General features: G+C 42.7%; 1 protein-coding gene across 4 annotated transcripts in view; it reads left to right on the top strand.

Moving 5' to 3' along the window:
* ZNF236 (zinc finger protein 236) overlaps window positions 1-20,002 on the top strand; it is a 106,327-nt gene that overhangs the window by 41,373 nt on the left and 44,952 nt on the right. For all 4 annotated transcript variants that reach the window (XR_008422321.1, XM_053902850.1, XM_053902848.1 and 1 more), the window contains exons 10-13: window positions 6,363-6,635; window positions 7,877-8,080; window positions 18,431-18,572; window positions 19,461-19,721. Coding sequence is in view for 3 of the 4 variants with exons in the window: in XM_053902850.1 (XP_053758825.1) it covers window positions 6,363-6,635; window positions 7,877-8,080; window positions 18,431-18,572; window positions 19,461-19,721 (880 nt within the window). In the remaining variant the exon portion in view is untranslated. The remainder of the gene's footprint in view (window positions 1-6,362; window positions 6,636-7,876; window positions 8,081-18,430; window positions 18,573-19,460; window positions 19,722-20,002) is intronic.

Consider the following 20,002-nt stretch of genomic DNA (forward strand, 5'->3'; position numbering starts at 1 on the left):
CTCCCGGGAGAGCGAACCCCCGACGGTCCCTGCGTCCCTCCCCGGTGGAGCACCCGCTCTGGGACGCCACGTGGGCAGGGAGCACCGTGAGACGGGGGGGGGGGGGGCGTCTGGCGGCAGGACAGCGCTCTTACTGCCCCTACCTCGGGGCAGCGCAGGGTCGCCGGTTCAGCGGGACCGGGGGCCCGGCCCAGGGGACAGCCGCGGGGTCGGGGAGACTCAGTCACACACAGCACTAGTGCCGGCTGTGTCCTCTTCCCTGCAGACCTGGCTTCCTCCTCCCCCCTCACTCCCAAACACACGTGCTTTATCTCAAGTCCGGTTGTCAGCCGGCCCGCACGGTGGCCTCCGCCCCAGAGCCACGTGGGCCGTTAGAGCAGGTGCCATCGTGCTCAGGGCCCATAGCTGCCACGGCGCCCGTTTTAGCGCCTGGGGTTGCGTCTGAGCATTCCTGCTGTCTCCCTGCCTCATTGATGTGGCCCAGCCAGCTGCCAGTGACCGTCCCCTCCATTTCCCGCTCCGGGAATCCGGCCAGGAAGTCCGAGGCGTCCTCTCGCCGACCGCTGAGAAACCCGGTAGACCGTGGGACTGGACACAGAAATTTTGCGCGGTCCACTTTACCAAGAGTCTGTCCCTTTGTGTACGACTCCAAATAAGTGGTCCCGTGGCGTATGGCCCAGCAGCCTATTTAACGGCCCCCCCACCTCGGGACGCTGGCCTGTCACTTCCGAGTGGGTGTCCCAGCGTTGTGCAAGATTCGGTGTCCTGCCTCCGCCAGGTGCGGGCTGCACTGTTCCCACAGGGCGTCTTTTGCCAGAGGATCCTGCGGCCTCTGGTTTCCACGTCACTCCACGACCCACTGGCTGAGTCGGAGGCCGCGAGGGTCCAGTGGTGCTAACCTCTCTCGCAGTCCCGTCCGCCGCTGAGACGGCGTGAACGACAAGGACGGCCGTCCAGGCTGGGGCCACGTAGGGAGACGCTGTGGGACAGAGAGCGAGGGCACACTTGGGCTGCTTTGCTTCGTTTAAAGTCTTCTCTGTAGGTTCAGCATCTGAACGTGGATCCTGAGATATGAGCGTCTCCCCGGTTGTTGTTGAACAGTAGTTTAAGTCTGAGTATTTGTATTCAGCTTGATGTTCCAGTAGAAAGCAGAACGACTTTCTGTGACTCCGGACCGCACCTGCGGCCTCTGGGCACACCTTCCGTTGCAAAATACGCCAGGGCCTTCGTCCAGCGCCTGAAGCGGCCCTTGGAGTGGGTCCTAGAGGAGCCTGTCTGTCTGTCTGTCTCTCCTGCTGTCCTGCAGTTCTCCGACAGCAGTGGCTGTGCGCTCTGGCCCCCGGATGAATCCACAGGCGTCTTCCCGTCCCTCGGTCCTGCCTCCCCCCTGCGGCACCCAGGTCCTCATCACCTCGTCACCCTCGTCACCCTCGTCCTCCACCGTGGCCGAGGCCGATGCCGGGGACACGGCTGGCCGCGTCCCCAGTAATTCCTCCGGTGTGGAAACCGATTCAGGAGTGAGGAGGACACCTCTAGGGTACGGTTTTCTTCGTCCTGCCGAAAACCTCTTGTGGCACGTAGGCTTTCCATCACGTCACCCTGTCTGCCTCAAGCTCTGCGTCTCGCGGACCCCGCGAGACCTCTCACGCTGTGGCCGTTGTGAGCTTTAAGTTTCCAGAACTTCACACCCGGCTTTTGCTTCTTCTTTGCCTGGTAAATGTACCTCCAAAAACTGTCTTTCGAATGCAGACTTTTTTATTTGAAGATTTCATTTTATGTTTTTTTTAAATAATCTGGACACGTTGGCCAACGTGGAGCTTGACGCATAATGCTGACACCCAGAGTCGCGTGCTCCACCGCCGAGCCGGCCAGGCCCCCGTCCCCTCGCATGCGGACGTTTCTGAATGTCGTGTCGTCCCCCCCCCCCCCGCCCCCGGGGCGAGTCCACCCTGACGCAGGTCCCTGAGCTCTGCTGCACGTGCGTGCTCGAATCCCGCACCTGAGTCCCTCCACGGGCAGGGGTCTGCCTGCCGTGGTCGTTGGCGTGTGGTGAGCACTCTCCTTGAAGTGGAGCTGGGAGGACAGAGTGCTCTGAGAGAATCGCTCTCAGATTCTAGAATTACACAGATGTCAACGTGTGCCTCGACTTTTCCACTTATTGGCACCTGACCTGGGGCAGGTTCGCTAACCTTCGTCTGTGCGATGGGGCGGTGGCAGAACGAAAGGGAGAGACCTGAGTGTGAGGAATAGTGCCTGACCCGGGATGACTGCTGCGTGGAATGCACAGATTTAAAAATGATTTTTTAACTAGGTGAAACTTGCTCTTGCCACGTAATTCAAAAGATACAAAACGGTGTGCAGTGAAACGTCCCCTGTTCATCCTTGTCCTCCACATAACCCCTCTCCAGGGCAGCCGCTGTCACTGGGGGTCTCTGTCTTTTAAACAAGTACAGGCATGTTATTATATAGTATGTATCGTATTGTTTTTCAGTATGTTGGGGGGCATACTGGGTGTGTGTGTGTGTGTGTGTGTGTGTATAAAATCTATATATAATCTTTCTTGCAGTTTACTTTTTTCCACCTGATATTTTAGAAAATATCTAGAGATTGTTCCATTTTATGGATAAATAATTATGTAGGTTATTTGCAACCTTGCAAATACAGGTGATAATAAATACAAATTTATTTAATACCCCTTCAAATACTTTAGTGTGTGTGTCCTAAGGTCAAGGATGCTGTCTTCTAGAACCAGAGTATAGACCTCAACATCAGGGTAGTGAAATTGATCCAGTCCACAGATCTTGTTCAAATTTCAGTATTTGTATCACTAATGTGCTTCATATCAAAAGAAAAACAATGGGGTAAATGTTGCTGATTTTCCTTCCAGGGCTTTCTGACAGTTTATACCCCCATCCACAGTGCATTGGGGTATCTGTCCATTTCCTCACAGCCTTTTGAAGGGATTGTTATCAAAATTTGGGAACCATTTTTACTCATCTGATAGGTTAAAATGGTTTCTGATTGTAGCTTTAATTTCATTTCTCTAATAAGGAGTAAAAAGGTTGAGCAACTTTTCATGTTGAAGAGCCACCTACATTTTTTCATTAGCCTGACTTGATTTTTATTTGCCATGATACATTAAGGATGATAGTATTTTGAGAGCATATATTCTTTTCTAATTTGTCGTTTTGAATTAAAAGGGAGAAATATTTTCTATATCCAAATTGGTCAGTGTTTCACAGATTTTGGACTTCTATAATACTTAGACTTCAACGTGGACATTATGGGAAATAACCTCTTTTATCCAACGCTTTCATACTTTCAATTTTTTTTAATGTTTATTTTTGAGAGAGAGAGAAAGAGTGAGCGAGCACGGGGGAGGGGCAGAGAGAGAGGGAGAGACACAGAATCCGAAGCAGGCTCCAGGCTCCGAGCTGTCAGCACAGAGCCCATTGCGGGGCTTGAACCCATGAACCGTGAGATCATGAGCTGAGCCGAAGTCGGACGCCCAACCGACTGAGCCACCCAGGTGCCCCTCATACTTTCATATTTTAAGCTGAATCTCTGACTCAATTTAATTTTTTGTTTTTAGATGGGCACCCCGCTGTCCAAACACCATTTATGGACTAAATCCTGTTTTCTCCACTGAAACACTGTGATACCGTTCTGTTCGTTACCCTTCCAGACCTGTATGGGTCTTTTCCGGACCGTGTTCTGGGCACGAATCTGTCTTTCTGTTCATGTCTGCTACCGGCATGCTTTCGTGTCTATGGGCCTAGTCCTTTCCTGCTACGCTTGATGGTGTGTTTTGAACGATTTTCCCATACTTATTTTTTCATGTGTACTTTAGACTTGTCTGCTAAAGCTCCAAAACTCTAGTTTTTAAAAAAGTCCTTTCGGTATTTATATGTAAGTGATTTAACCAGTGAGAATTGATGTCTTTATAACTTTTAGTCTTTGTACCGAAGAATAGGGTGTAGATTTCCATTTCTTCAGATCTTTTCTCTGTATTTTTTCATTTTTCAGTGGCATTTTAAAATTTTCTTCTGGATTTTGCTTGTAGATATGATGTTGATTTCCACATATTAAAATGTGTGCCTCTTTCTGAGTTTTAAGTTTTTTAAGGCATTTAATCATATCATTTGTAAATCATGATTTTTACCTTTTCCTTTGTAGTTAGTTAATGCTGTATATTTCTGTATCTTACCTAATTTCACTGGCTTGTATCACTAGAACACAATAAATTCATGGCAGTGATAGCGGATTTTTTCTGGACTGTAATAGGATTGTTTTTAGTATTTTCCTATTAAATGAAAACATACTGATACATGTTTGTTCATCTCTTCCTGTTTTCAGACGATTTTTTAGAAATTAAGACTAGATATTAAATTGTAGTAATTGCCTTTTCATCGTGAAGACGATTATAATGTATGCTTTTTCTTCTTAAATTTATTAATGTGTTTGAAGAGAAAAGCAGTTGTCCAGCACCAGGGAAAGTTGCCGCGTGGGAACGCACATCTGGTTTTCCAGACCTTTCAGTTTGTCAGAGGGTCGAAAATCTGGATTTAATATTTTTGTAGCAGCGCGTGGGCCAAACAAAGTCCATGCAGGCCACGTGTGGAGACTGCTGCAAGGCCGCCAGTTTGTAATTTCTGTTCTAGTCCGTTCTGGAAATAATTAGAACCTGGTGACAGTTGAATGTTCTGTCATCTTAGATAGTTAAAGGTACAGTTTTCATTCTTGCCTGGATGAAAACCTGATGGGGAGGGTTCCCAAGTTTATTAGCTCATAGATACTCTTGTTCTGTCGCCTTTTTATACCTTGGCTTTTTTGATTTGTCATAAGATCTTTAGGTAATTACTGCACTTGTATGAATTAATTTTTACCTATTGGTTTTAAACAGCTTTAAGTTTCAGACTTCCTTAATGTAAACGGTATCACCATAAAATAAATGCTCTCTCCCATTTTTGAAGCCACGTCCCATATTTTCTCTTCTTTTCCCTGTGGTTTGCGTGTGTTCCTGACTTGACCTAGTTTCTGTTGCGTCACTGTTTTTAGAAAAATGTAAGTTTTTTAATTTTACCTAACCTTATTTCCTATGTTAGTCTTGCAAAGAGCATCATCTTCAGGAAAATACATTTTCGCTCCTTGTAGATTCACTTGTACATAAGGAGAATTCCTTGCATTTACTAATAACAGAAGGACACAAATTATTTTTTGTCTAATAAAGCTATGTCTGTAAAGACACAGTTAAATAAACAGTTAAAATTTCCTGATGAATTTTGTTAACCTGGCCAAAATCTTTCTAATTTTAAGTGGGTTCTTGACCTCACTGTAAATACCTATTTAATTTCAGATAAATAAAGCTAATCAAAATTATAAAAGATAAAAAGTGGTTCTGCTGAATTTTGTTTTTAAAATTTTTATAATTTAGAAATCATTTTACTTATATTTCAGTAAACTCGTGATTTTTCTTTGGATGGAATAGTTTTATTTATTTATTTATTTATTTATTTATTTATTTATTTATTTATTTATTTATATGTTTATTTATTTCTGAGACAGAGACAGAGCATGAGCCGGGGAGGAGCAGAGAGAGAGGGAGACACAGAATCCAAATCAGGCTCTAGGCTCTGAGCTGTCGGCACAGAGCCCGACACGGGGCTCGAACTCACAGGCCTTGAGATTGTGACCTGAGCCGAAGTCAGACGCTCAAACGACTGAGCCACCCAGGCGCCCCTGATGGGAATAGTTTTAAACCTGATTGAAAGTTGAACGATAATATTTAAAGTTACAAAATAGTCTTTTATGTTTGGTCGTGAGCTATTTCTGTGTCATAAGTATTTATGAATGCCTTTTCATAGGGCAAGAATTCATGGTCTCCCAATTACTTGCGTGGGGATTACTTGTTTGTTATTCGTGGTATCAGATGGGCTCAGACAGTGCTTTCTCCGCCTTCGTCTCCTCATATCCCGAGTTCACTTTGGAGTCGTTTGGTCACATGTGCTTTTATTCACATGTACAGTGGCCTGAGTTTGTACGCTTGCCTTTGGTTTATGTATATTACCTGTCCAGTTAGCCCTCTTCCCTCCCTCGGGCCATGATTTGTGTTCTCATGTGACTGTGAAGATTTTCTGCAGGATTCACTCATAGTCTTCCGTCATTTCAGTGATTATGGAAATTTCACCTTTTTCCCTAACTGATCGTACATCTTCTGCTGTGGCAAAAAAAGTAGATAGCTCTTTCATAGGTACGCTGTTGTTTCGATCTAACCCCAGACGGTCAAGTGCCTTAACGGTGGGTAGAAAACACAAGGGCCAGACAGGCCGAGCTGGACTGGTTGTGTTTTCTTTCGGCCCCAGGTTCGATCCGCGAGGAGAACGGTGTCCGGTGGCACGTGTGTCCCTACTGCACCAAGGAGTTCCGGAAGCCGAGTGACCTGGTGCGCCACATCCGCATTCACACCCACGAGAAGCCCTTCAAGTGTCCGCAGTGTTTCCGGGCCTTTGCCGTAAAGAGCACCCTGACCGCGCACATCAAGACCCACACGGGCATCAAGGCGTTCAAGTGCCAGTACTGCATGAAGAGCTTCTCCACGTCGGGGAGCCTCAAAGTGCACATCCGCCTGCACACAGGTGCCCGGGGCTCGGGGCCTTCCCCTCCCGTCCCCTCCGATTAATGGGGCCTGCGGGCAACAGCCGAACACCCTTCCCAAGTCTCTGTGATCACCTTGGTAGGCTAGGCTGCAGGTATATGCTGGTCCACAGAGTGACGGGACTAGATGCCCACAGAGCCCGCGGCTGAATGAGGGAAGCACTAAGCACTGGCACTCGGAATGAACACAGGAGGCAAAGGGCCAAGAGAGGGGTGTTGGGGGCCACCGCATGCGGAGGTGGAGGAGGTGGGCCTTTGTAAGGAGACGCCTGGGTGCGGGGGGGGGGGGCAGGGAGGCAAAGCCTGATGCCTCTTCACCCTTTCAGATGTTTTGTCGTCAGGATGAAGGCATGAAAACATTCATATTTAGGCTGTAATTTCGTTTAGGATCGTTTTGTTGTGATACATTCACAGATCATAAAATGGACTCTTATTTTGCGGTGAACTCAGAATTCACTTTATTCAGAAATTGTGCAACCCACCCAACTGTCTGTTTTCAACGTTTTTAGCATCCCGGCCCCACCAAAGAAACCCCGTATCCATTAGCAGAAACTTCTCCTGCCCACCTGGGGTTCCGGGGCTGAGCTGATCATGTGGAGGAGTGTTTAAAAAAGCTGACATTTGCTGGTTTTGTTATGTGCCCTTCTTTGGAACCTCCGTTTTCGTTTACCGATAAAATTGTAAGTGAAGGAATTTCCTTCAGGAAAGGGAATTGATAGTAGAGAATTGTGAAGAGGACATTATTACTGTCAGCAGCAGCAGCATTATTATTATTTACAATCACTGACAACTACCATTTACTGCTGTTTACTAAATGCGTGGAGCTGCTGAGTGCTCGTTAAACATGAGTGTCTACAATCCTGGCAGCCAGCCTGGAGGCAGACGTTGTTCCACGTTACGGATGATGATTTGAGAGAGAGCAGTCTTACTGCCCTGGAGTATTCCTAGGGACTGAATATTTGAGTATCTGAAGGTTTAAATGTTTTGCAATGCGAGGATAGCAAATCTTTTTTACTTCCAATGATCTTAAGACATACCTTAACATCTATAGTATGCACTGTATGCAGACAGGGGAAAATAGCTGCATGACATCCATGAAATTGTGCGCATGAAGCGACAAACTATTCAAGTCAATATTAAACTACTAGAATTTTACGTTGGCATTAATCGTTGAGACGTATGTTCTTGAAATAATTCTGCCGCGTACTTTTATTTTTATTAGGAGTCAGACCTTTTGCTTGTCCTCACTGTGACAAAAAGTTTCGGACCTCAGGCCACAGGAAGACTCACATTGCTTCTCACTTTAAACACACGGAGCTAAGGAAGATGAGGCACCAGCGTAAACCGGCGAAGGTTCGAGTCGGCAAGACGAACGTTCCGGTCCCTGACATTCCTTTGCAAGAGCCGATTCTCATAACTGACGTAGGTAAGATTCTCTTCCCTCTTGCACCTTGCAGAGAGTATATAAGTGTTTTGTCTACACAGTGGTAGACCGATGGTTACGGGGAGACAGTTTTAGCGTGCCGTTCATGAAGTGTTTGTGGAGCACTTTTGCTTTACGGCCCGGTGTGTTCCACAGTCAAACTGAAAATCCTAGCTCTGTCTAAGCTACTGCCCAAATTGTGTTCTTGGTTAAGAAAGAAAGGATGTGTCCAGCTGGAGATACTGGCACGTAAGTCCTCACTGAAGACAAATTTCTGCCTCAGTGGAACCGTCAACGTGGACGAGGGTTCTTCATGTGAGATGCGCAATCTGCTTTGTTACTTTCATCTTAAAATCCCTACATGACAGGTCACAGGTTTTATATGGGCTGCTTTCATCTTTGGACTTAAAAAGGAAAACTGCTAGCGTTTAAGGCTTTTTTTTCCCAGGCTCAATGTTATTAAGGTTAAACTATGATTTTATTATCTAGAAACACTGCTTATGAGAAAGTGCTAAACAAAATTAAAGAAACTGCATTAAATTCTGGGATAAAACTTACATTTTTATACAGTTTCTGTATTTTATTAGGTCTTAAGCAAGATAATCCAGTCCATGAACAAAATTAACATCAAAGTATAGTTTAATATAAATAAAGGTCATATGGTATAAAGGGAGATATTTTAGATTAATATGAATTACAGTTTGCTAATAAGATGATCAATAATCATGAATTTTTTTTAGTTTATTTTTTTGAGAGAGAGAGAGAGAGAGAACATGAGCAGGGGAGGGGCAGAGAGAGAATGCCAAGCAGGCTCTGCACTGTTAGTGTGGAGCCTGATACAGGGCTCGAACTCACGAACTGTGAGATCATGAACTGAGTGGAAACCAAGAGTCAGACACTCAACGAACTGAGCCATCCAGGCACTCCTCAACAATCATGAATCTAAAGAAAAAAAAATCATGAATCTTTATTTAGGAGCATAGCATCACATATATAAACCAAAAACAATTAGAAGAAAGGAGAAATATTCAAATTGTAAAGTATAGTGAAAATTCCTCAATTAGGTCAATTTAACTAAACGGTGAAACTGAAGCGTATTTGAAGTACACATATATATAAAAAGGGTTATTTAATAGCTTCATAGAATCTTTTACTCTATAATACTCTTTTAAACATGCACGGAATTGAAGTTGGTCAAATCCTAGGATAAGGAAGAATTTCAAATTTTCAAAAGTAGATACTGTACAGGACACAATCTTTGATTGTAACTCAATGAAAACAGAACAAAGCTAAATGTGTTAGCTGTAGTTCAGATAGCTAACACATTTGAAAAGTTAGATGAAATGGATCTTTGCTAGAATCATGTTCTTCTATCATGATTGACTCTAGAAGAAATGGAAAACCCCCAAACAGACAAAAGATTGAAGGTCGTCATCCTCCCCAGAGTATCATTCTCTGTTGATTTTATGTGTGTGTTGTACTGAGCTTCCTGGAAACTGTAATTCTTAGGGTATTAATTGTTCAAACCCTAGAAACTGACAAAGCTCCCATGGAGGTTAGAATGGCTTGATGTTCTTGTCCACTTTTGGTAGCTCACAAAGCAAAACAACACACTAGTTTAATGTGTATCCGATCTTCACCATAATCTTTAGGTTCTCAATGGTTTGTGTCATTCCTGAAATGAGGAAAGTCTCTGAGAGTCAGGACAGATTCAACATTTGTTTAGTGGCCCTAGAATTTTCCTTCATGCTTTCAGAGTTACCCTCAAATTACCAGTTTTTTTTTCAGGTCGCCATTAATAAAATTAAACATCTGTGGGTTTCTTGACTTTAACTTTCTAAACCCGTAGTTAAACTACAGTCCTGATACTCCAGACTTTTTCCCAGGTTAAAATGGGTACATTTTACTTGTTGGTTTCACAGATAGCTGGGAAACCAAACTTAGATCAAATTAGTGGAAGCAGAATTCTCCTTTGGTCCAGGCTGAGTGAGACACATGAGGGAAATGATTCATATAGAGAGGGCTTCCCATTATAGAAGGTAAAATATTGTAAACAATTATTTACAATGCTTAACGTCATTGTCATTTATATTTGTGTCTGTCTCTTCTTTCAGACTCTGAGCTCCTCAGGGGCTCTGTAGAAAAGATGTGACTTTAATAACCTTCCGGGGACAGATTTTGATAAAAATGTGACAGAGAGGGTTTTAGCACAGATTAGTTACAGTTACTTGACTTCATTGAGAGATGAGCTGTTCTAGTTTAGCCAAGTTACTTAAAACACAATATGTCACTTAGGCTAAGACTGTCACTTCAGAAAGTTAGAATGCATTAAAACTACCATAGCAAGTAATTTAGTCTGCATATTAAGGAAGCACAGTTGGTGGTATGGTATTATACGGTCAAAAACTTTGAGAGCTGTATAGGAACTTGAAAATAGTCATTCAAAACTTCTCTACATTCTTCATTTGTACAGATATAAAAACTAAGCTCTAGAAAGAGTTATGTTGCTTTTACATTATACAACTAGTTTGTACTCATGGTAGAACTAGAATTCTGGATCTTCTGGCTTGTAGACCAGGGTTGTGGTCAGTAAAGTTCCCTTCCTCTGCACATCCATTACCATTGCACTCCCAGGCACAAAAGTATGGGAGAGCACACCATGATTTTCAAGGAGTCATTGTATCTTGGTATCAAGCACCAGTAATTTTTACTGAACTTGAATGTTGTGAACTTTATGGTGTGTCAGGGATTGTATTTCACTAGACATGCCCTCTTGTACTCTAAATGTTTTTTCTTCAAATTCAAAGACTGAATTTTAAATACAATAATGTGTAGACTAAGGAGGTATCGGAGTCATAAGGCAAGCATGATATTCAGAGGGAGCTCATTATTACCATCATAAAAAGCTGAGAGAGATCATTACCACCAGACCTTCTTATAAGAAACGCCAAAGGGATTTCTTTGAGTGGAGGCAAAAGAACAGTAATTAGCATCATAAAAACATAAAAAGATAGCATGAATCTCACTGGTAATGGTAAATATGTAGTCATAGTTAGATTCTGCATTACAACAATAGTGGTGCACACTTTACTTAAAACTCTGGTTTAAAAGTTAAAAAAAAAAAAGGTTGTAAAAATAACCATAACTATAGGCATTTGCTGTTACATAGTATAGAAAAAACATAAATTTTATCAGCAGTAACCTAAAATGTGAGGGGGAAGAGAAGTAAAAGTGTAAAATTTATGGATTCTATTGAAGTTATTATCTGTTTAAAATAGTATAAGTTTAAGATAGTCTGTGTAAGCCTCATAGTAACCACAAGGGAAAATCCTACAGTAATCCCACAAAAGAAGATGGTAAAGAAATTAAAACATACTGAGGTATCAAAACATAAAAAGCAGGATAAGAAAACAAGGAACATGGGATTCAGAAAACAATTAACCAAATGGCATTAGTAAGTCCTTACCTATCAATGATTACTTTAAATGTAAATGGATTAAATCCTCTAATCCAAGGACACAGAATGGCTAAAGGGAGAACAAAACAAGATTCAGTGATATGCTGCCCAGGAGAAGCTCAGGTTAGCTGTGAAGATAACACAAAGAGAGTGAAGGGGGTAGAAAAAGACATTTCAAAGATAGTAACTGAAAAAAGCAGGAGTAGCTCCACTTGTATCAGACAAAATGGACTTTAAGGTAGAAATGGTAAAGAAAAAAAAAAAAGACAAAGGAGGTCATTATATAATGATAAAGGGGTCAGTACATCAAGAAGATATAACAATTGTAAATATTTATATGCCCAACATGGGAACACCCAAGTATATAAAAGCAGAAACAGCTAAAAGAAATAAACAGTAATACAGTAATAGTTGAGGACTTCAGTACTCCACTCTCAACAATGAACAAATCATTCAGATGGAGAATCAATAAGGAAACAGCACATTTGAACAATACTACACACCAAATGGACCTAACAGGAAAATACAGAACATTCTAACCAACAACAGCAGAATACCCATTCTTCTGAAGCACACATCAGACATTTTCTAGGGTAGACCATACGTTAGGCCACAAAAAAAAGCCTTAGCAAATTCAAGAAGATTGAAATCATACCAGGTATCTTCTGTGATCACAGTGGTGTGAATCTAGAAATCAGTGAGGGAAACTGGAAAATTCACAGACACATGGAAATACTCTCCTGAACAACCAGTGGATCAAAGAAAAAACTAAGGAGGAAATAAAAAGAGTCTCTTAAGGCAAGTGAATATGGAAACACAATGTACCAGAATTAATAGGATGCAGCAAAAGCAGCTCTTAGAGGGAAATTCATAGAAGTAAACACCAAATAAACAACACCTTAAGGATCCTACACCTTAAGGAACTAGAAAAAGAACAACAAACTGAGCCCAAAGTTAGCAGAAGGGAAAAAGTAGTAAAGATTAGAGCAGAAGTAAATAGAGAACATAAAACAATAGAACATATTAATGAAACTAAGAGTTGGTTCTTTGAAAAGATAAACAAAATTGAGAAAACCTTTGCTAGACTAACAAAGGTAGAATGAGAGCATCCAAATCAACAAAATTATAAATGGAAAGGAAAACATTACAACTGATACCACAGAAATACAAAGGATCCGAAGAGGCTACCATGAACAATTAAATGCCAACCAACTGGACAATCTAGAAGAAATAGAGTAATTCTTAGAAATATACAGCTTACCAAGACTGAATCAGGAAGAAATAGGAAGTCTGAATAGACCAATGACTAGTAAGGACGTTGAATTAATAATCAGAAGTCTCTCAATATAAAAAGCCCAGGACCAGATGGTTTCACTGGTGAATTTTACCGAACATTTAAAAAAGAATTAATACCAACCCTTCTCAAACTGTTCCAAAAAATCAAAGAGGAAGGACATTCCCCAAACTCATTTTACAAGGCCAACATTATCCTTAAACCAAAAGCAGAAAAGGACACTACTAGAAAAGAAAACTAGCCAATATCCCTAATTAATATAAATGTAAAAATTCTCAATACAATACTGCTAAACCAAATTCAGTGGCACATTAAAAGAATTATTTACCACGATTAAGTGGGATTTATCACAGTGATGCAAGGATGGTTCAACATATGCAAATTAATCAGTGTGATATGTTACATTAATAGAATAAAAGGAAATAGTCATATGATTCCAGTAGACACAGAAAAAGCATCTGACAAAATTCAGCATCCATTCATGATAAAGAATTTTAACAAAATAGGAGTAGAAGGAACATAACTCAATGTAATAAAGGCTACAAGACTACAGCTAACAATATACTAAATGGTAAAAGGTTGAAGTCTTTTTCTCTAAGATCAAAACAAGACAAGGGTGCCCATTCTCACTGCTCTTATTCAACAGAGTACTGGAAGTCCTAGTTAGATCAATAGCATCAAAAACAGTAAAATACTTAGGAATAAATTTAACCAAGGAGGTAAAAAGGTCTCTACTCTGAAAACTACAAGACACTGATGAAAGAAGTTGAAGAAGACACAAATAAATAGAAAAGTGTTCTATGGATCAGAAGAATTAATATTGTTAAAGTGCCAATACTACCAAAACCATCTATGGATTCAGTGCAATCCTGTCAAGATTCTAATGGTGTTTTTTTACGGAAGTAGAAGAATTGGTAAGGAACCACAAAGGACCTGATTAGCCATGGAAATCATGAGAAAGACGAACAAAGCAGAAGACATCGCACTTCCTGATTTCAAGTTATACTGTAAAGCTGTAGTCATGGTTATAGTGTGGTACTGGCATAAAAACCAGTAGACCAATAGAATAAAATTGAGGGCCCAGACACAAATCCAAGTGTATGTGGTTAACTGATACTTGACAAGGGAGCCAAGAACACTCAATGGAGAAAAGATGCTCTCTTCAGTAAATGTGCTGGGATAACTGAATATTCACATGGAAAAGAATGAAACTAGACCTTTATCTTATATCACTTACAGAAATTAACTGAAAATGGGTTAAATACATAAATGTAATGCTTGAAACCATAAAAGTTCTAGAATAAAACCTAGGAACAAAGCTCCTTGATGTGGGTCTTGGTAATGATGTTTTGGATATGATGCCTAAAGCACAAGCAGCAAAAGAAAAAGTAAGTGGGACCACATCAAACTAAAAAGTTTCTGTACAGCAAAGGAAACCATCAGTAAAGTGAAAAGATAGTCTATAGAATGCAAAAAAAAAAAGTTTGCAATCAGTGTATCTGATAAAATGTTAATATCCAAAATAAATAGAGAACTCCTCACTGAATGGCAAAATGATAAATAAATAAATCTAAAAAAATTTAAAAAGTGGGTAACAGACCTGAATAGACTTTTCTCCAAAGAAGATAGTCAAAAGGCTGACAGTTACATGAAAAGATGCTCAACATCACTAGTCATTAGGATATGCAAATTAAAACCACAGTGAACTATGCCTGTGGGACAACAAATGCTGGTATGGATGTGGAGAAAGGGCAGACTTTGTGCACTGTTGGTGGGACTGTTAATAGGTACAACTGCTATGGAAAACAGTAAGGAGGATCCTCAGAAAATTAAGAATAGAACTACCATATGATCCGGCAAATTCTACTTCTGCATCCATCTCCAAAGGAAATGAAAATACTAACTCAAAAAGATAACCACACCCCCATGTCCACAGCAGAAGTATTTTCAGTAGCCAAGAGATGAGAACAACCTAAGTGTCCATTGATGGACAGACGGGTAAAAACATTATGGAATATTATTCAGACATAAACGACGGGGAAATCCTACCATTTGTGGCAACGTGCACAGTCCTTGAAGGCATTTTTTTGCTAAGTGAGACAAGTCTGAGAAAGACAAATACCATATGATCTTACTTATGTGTGGAATCCAAAAGGAAGAAAAAACAAAAACAGATGCATAGAACAAGAGGTCAAACTAGTGTTTATCAGAAGAGGGGAGTGGGGGACAGGGAGCGTTGGAGGAAGGGGGTCAAAAGGCACACACTTCCAGCTGTGAGATAAATACACAACAGCGATGAGAAGGCCGCCGTGGTGACTACAGCTAGCGCTGCCGTGTGATGTGCAGGACGGTTGTGAAGAGTAGGTCCTCAGAGCTCTCATCACAGGTAGAACTGTTTTCTTTTTTCCTTTCTTTTCCTTTTGTTGTATCTTTATGAGAGGATGGGTGTTAGCCGGGCCCACCGCAGTGACCACGTCACAATAGGTGTCAGACCATCCTGCCGTCTGCCTTCCTCTGTGGCGATGTATGCCTTTCCCTTCTCAGCTTCTCAATAAAGCTAGGGGGGGAAGAAAAAAGGAAAAGCGATTCTGGTCTATAGTTGCTTCTCAGTTTTCAACTCAGAGATACGTCTATTTTTTTAGAAGTCACTGTTTTTCCCCATATGTGACGACGTGTATGTGTGTGTATAAGAGTAATGTCCCCATTTTTTCATTTTGTGTAGCACAGATGTTTGAAATAACTTTTCTTTGAAAGGGAGCCGGGCTTTGGTTATCTTTTATTTAATTTATTTTTTTATTAAGTTTATTTTGAGAGAGCGAGCCCAAGTGGGGAAGGGCAAAGAGAGGGAGAGAGAGAATCCCAAGCAGACTCTGCACCGTCCGTGCAGTGTCCGATGCTGGGGCTCGATCCCGTGAATCGTGAGATCACGCCCTGAGCCAAAATCACGACTCGGACGCTTAACCGACTGAGCCACCCAGGCACCCCATGGTTATCTGTTATTTTAAACCTCAGGGGTGTAATGATTGATCTTCCAAGTTTATCTTCATGTTTTAATTATATTGCTATTAGAGCATTTATCTTGCTTTTTAAAACACATTCGTCTCACCTCAAATATCAAGTTCATTTTATATGGTGTGCATTATCTATAATAATGTTATGTTTGTCATCATGTTGCAGTATTTGCATTCTCTTACTGTTTATAACGTGTGAAAGCTCTTCTAGGGCTTAAATGTATTTCCTGAAATACTGTAGCAAGATAAAACTTTTTCTCCTGTTACTACAGGAGGAATTTTAGGAAGTTGTAAGCACATTTCCAGTTTGTTTTTGAGACACGTTAATCAACTAGAATTTATTCGTGCCTTTCTTTGAGAAGAGTAGTTTACTTAATATATGTAGGAAATTTATGTATGTTTAATTCTCCCTTAATTTTTTTTTTCGAAGATTGAGACCTTATAATTAGTCTAACTTTGTAACAGGAGTTTATGTTTGTAAAATTATAGGTGAAAAAGCATCTAAAAAATGAGGCCTATAATTTTACTGCCTTAATAGCTCACAGTAGGGAGCCCCCTCCCCCCACACACTTGCAAAGGACCCAGGATCATTTAGGGGTCTGTTTCTCAATACATGTGCCTGGACACCACCCCAGAGGTTGTCATTCCGTGCGTGTTGGGGAAATGACTAAGGCAAAGAGTTGTGTAGACTGGATTGTTCTAGGTTCCAGAGTTCCCCACCCCAGGGTTGGGTGGGGAGCCACGGGGGGCTGAGGGGTCCCCGCAGAGGTAGGTGGCTGGGGTGGGGCTTGTACGATCTTGGTTTGGATTTGTGTGTGTGCTTCTTTCCTTCAGTCCCTGGTTTTCTCGACACTGCGGGCGGGGAGCATTAATTTCTTTGGTCACCACGGGCTCGGGGCTATGTCTGTGACCATGGCACACGTCCTGGGCTTCCGCTGCAGCCAGTGGAGGCGGGGAAAGAGACCGGGAGAGTGAGCCAGAGGGGCTGGAGGGAGGGTGGGCGGCCGGGTGGAGCTGCCAGCGCCAGCGGGCGGAAGGCACGCCGAGCGGTGCTGATCCAGAACTCGGTAGCAAGCCACGGAAGGCCTGTGAGCACGTCGTGTTCTTCAGTAACAGGGTCTTTCTGTTGGGGACCGGAGAAGGTTGAGCAGAACCGCGATTTGATGGAGGCGTCGTCGCGGCATATGTCTCCGTGGGATTCGGTCTGTGGGTCCTGGGGGAGGCGACTCCAGCTGTTTTGAGCGGGAGCCGAGTCCCCAGGACAAAGCCGGGGAGCGTGGAACAGCGTTGCAGCTTCCAGAGCGAGAGAGTGACTCTGAATGGCACTGATTCGGCTCTGCTGGTCCCAAACACTCGTGAACTGGGACAAGTTTGGGCAGTTTCAGGTTTGTGCTGTGTCGATTAAACACAGGTCACAGGGAGGGTGCCGAGTTCTCTTTGAAAAACAGGTGGGCTTCTGGCGCAGGCATCAGGAGGTACAGGTCCCTTTCCTGAGTCTGATATGGGAGTGACGTGACTTGCTGAGCCTCTGAATCCTCCCCACCTTTGCTTTTTCCTCCGCTGTCTGAGATTGGCGGCAGCGGGAATGAAGAAGGGGAAATAGGTCTCTGAGGCCGTGGGGACGTAGGGCCCCCAGGACGGCAAAGGACCGAACGAGACCGGGGAGGGAGTTCTCAAAAATTCTGAACTCCTGGCCCCATGTGACTGGGGGGATTGTCGTTCACGTGCAACAAGGAGAGTTGGGAGGGAGAAGTAGGTTTTAGGGCAGAGAACCGAGCTGTGGTCTGGAGTGTCCAGGAAAGCCACGGTGTCCTGAGAGGTGCCTGCCAAGAATCCTCACACGGGAGTTAGTGGCCCAGGATCCTGACCGGCAGCCGTGTGGCCCTGGGGCAGGAGGGGGCGCCTGGGCAGAGCGACGGTGAGGTCTCCCTCTTAACGTTCCAGGTGAATAGGAAGCGATCGAAAAGGCTCAAATGCGTGTTTGTCCTGAATTGCGTACTTAGCTCAATGGCTTGATCAAGACCTAAGTTTCACAGTCAACCTAAGGGGGTTCTTTATTTATTGAAAGTCGGTAAAACCTGGAATACTTCAGTTACCAGTTTTCCTATTCACAGATAACCCTTTAATAGCATTTCTATAAAAATAGACTTTTTTTTTAGAACAGAAGATCACGTTAGAGTCATTTGTGTTTTGAGTTTATTGTCGTCCTTGGGGTACAGTCTTTATACCGAACAAATAAGGGATTCAGAGTCCTGGTTAACCTACGGTTTGGATACGGTTATTTTGATTCCATGCCAGCAAATGTAGGAATGCATTAAAAATTGGCTCTAGAACCAGAGGAAGGAACTGCAATGTACATATATTCCTTGTGTTGGAAAATACCCGTCTTACGTTAACTTTATAAGTGTTTCCCAGTTTTTTGAAATAGCCAGTTTCTAACACAATTAAAATAGCATTTAGCTGCAACACTGGTAATCTAGATCTTAACTCCTCCAAATTTTCATCTTTTGGGGAAAACAGATGCCTTTTGACATTTAACTTTTTTAGTAGCATTAACAGTGAATTATTCCTGATTTTCTTTCGGTTTGTAGGTCTTATCCAGCCCATTCCAAGAAACCAGTTTTTTCAAAGTTATTTTAATAACAATTTTGTAAACGAAGCAGACAGACCGTACAAGTGTTTTTACTGTCATCGTGCATATAAAAAGTCTTGCCACCTTAAACAGCACATCAGGTAAGGTGATGTCCACCCAGAAATGGGAGATGTAGCTTAACTGCAGTGATTCGGTGAGCGGGGAGCTTGTAGAAATAGTAAGGACAGTAGTGTTTGTTTTTGGGATTCGAAAATGTCACATTTGACCCCACAGTATTTATTGGTGACTGATATGTTTTTTTTTTTATGTTTATTTATTTTTGAGAGAGAGTGTCAGCATGAATGGGGGAGGGGCAGAGAGAGAGAGAGGGAGACACAGAATCCGAAGCAGGCTCCAGGCTCTGAGTTGTCAGTGCAGAGTCCGACGCGGGGCTCGAACTCACGAACCGTGAGATCATGATCTGAACTGAAGGGCCGACCGACGCTTAACCAACTGAGCCACCCAGGCGCCCCCGGTGACTGAGATGTTCATTCATTAGTGTTTTGACTAGACCGTTCTACCCAGAAATTGTCACCGCATTTTATTTGCACTATTATATGTCAGCATTTGCAATTTCTAGGACGTGTCAAACGAGTACTGGGTTTGTTGAGTTACAGTGAGGTACTGTAACGGTTTTCCAGATTCATTCATCAGAATTTAGATGAATGCTTGGTGCTAGCAACAGTGAAAAGAAAGCAGAGACTTGGTCGCGAGAGATGGTGAAATGTCATGAAAACGTTGAGAACTTCGAGGCGGACTTGCCATAGACCTTTGTCTCCGCCGTGCGCCGCTGTGTGGCTCAGGCAAGTCCCTCGAGCTCTGAATCTGCGGCGCTCTCGCTGGTAGAATGTCCAGAAGGGTGTCCCCACTGCCGAGCCTTCCGCCGCCGTGGTGCTCAATGAAACGGTGGACACGTGTGCTCTAGTCTAACGTAGGAAGCATTGTAACGTTGTAAGACGCTCATTCACTAACATTTTTATTCTTTTTAGATCACATACAGGTGAAAAGCCTTTTAAATGTTCTCAGTGTGGAAGAGGCTTTGTTTCTGCGGGAGTGCTCAAAGCACACGTCCGCACGCACACTGGAGTCAAGTCTTTCAAGTGTCTGATATGTAACGGGGCTTTCACTACTGGCGGTAGCCTACGGCGACACATGGGTATCCACAATGACCTTCGTCCCTATATGTGTCCCTATTGCCAGAAAACGTTTAAGACCTCGCTAAATTGCAAAAAGCACATGAAAACCCATAGGTAGGTGTAATTCTGATGGTCCTTTTTTAGTTATCTGTAATTCCCAGATGGGGGTGCAGAGTGGTTTTGAGAAATAATGGTCTTTGTTTCCTGTTTTATTACTTCTAGCTGAGGTGTATGGACTAGATAAACTTTTATGTCATCGTCTAAGAGCCACACGCTCAAAACATTCACTCTTTTGTTTTTAATGTAACATCGAAGTGGTGTCTGTTGGGCTAAGTGCTTTGTAAATTCTCTCCAAACAGTCAGCAGTCGCCCAAGTGCGGGGTAGACCGTGCCTG

This window comes from Panthera pardus, unplaced genomic scaffold, assembly GCF_024362965.1.
Source record: "Panthera pardus isolate Hobbes unplaced genomic scaffold, ASM2436296v1 HiC_scaffold_15, whole genome shotgun sequence".
Taxonomy (NCBI): Eukaryota; Metazoa; Chordata; class Mammalia; order Carnivora; family Felidae; genus Panthera; species Panthera pardus.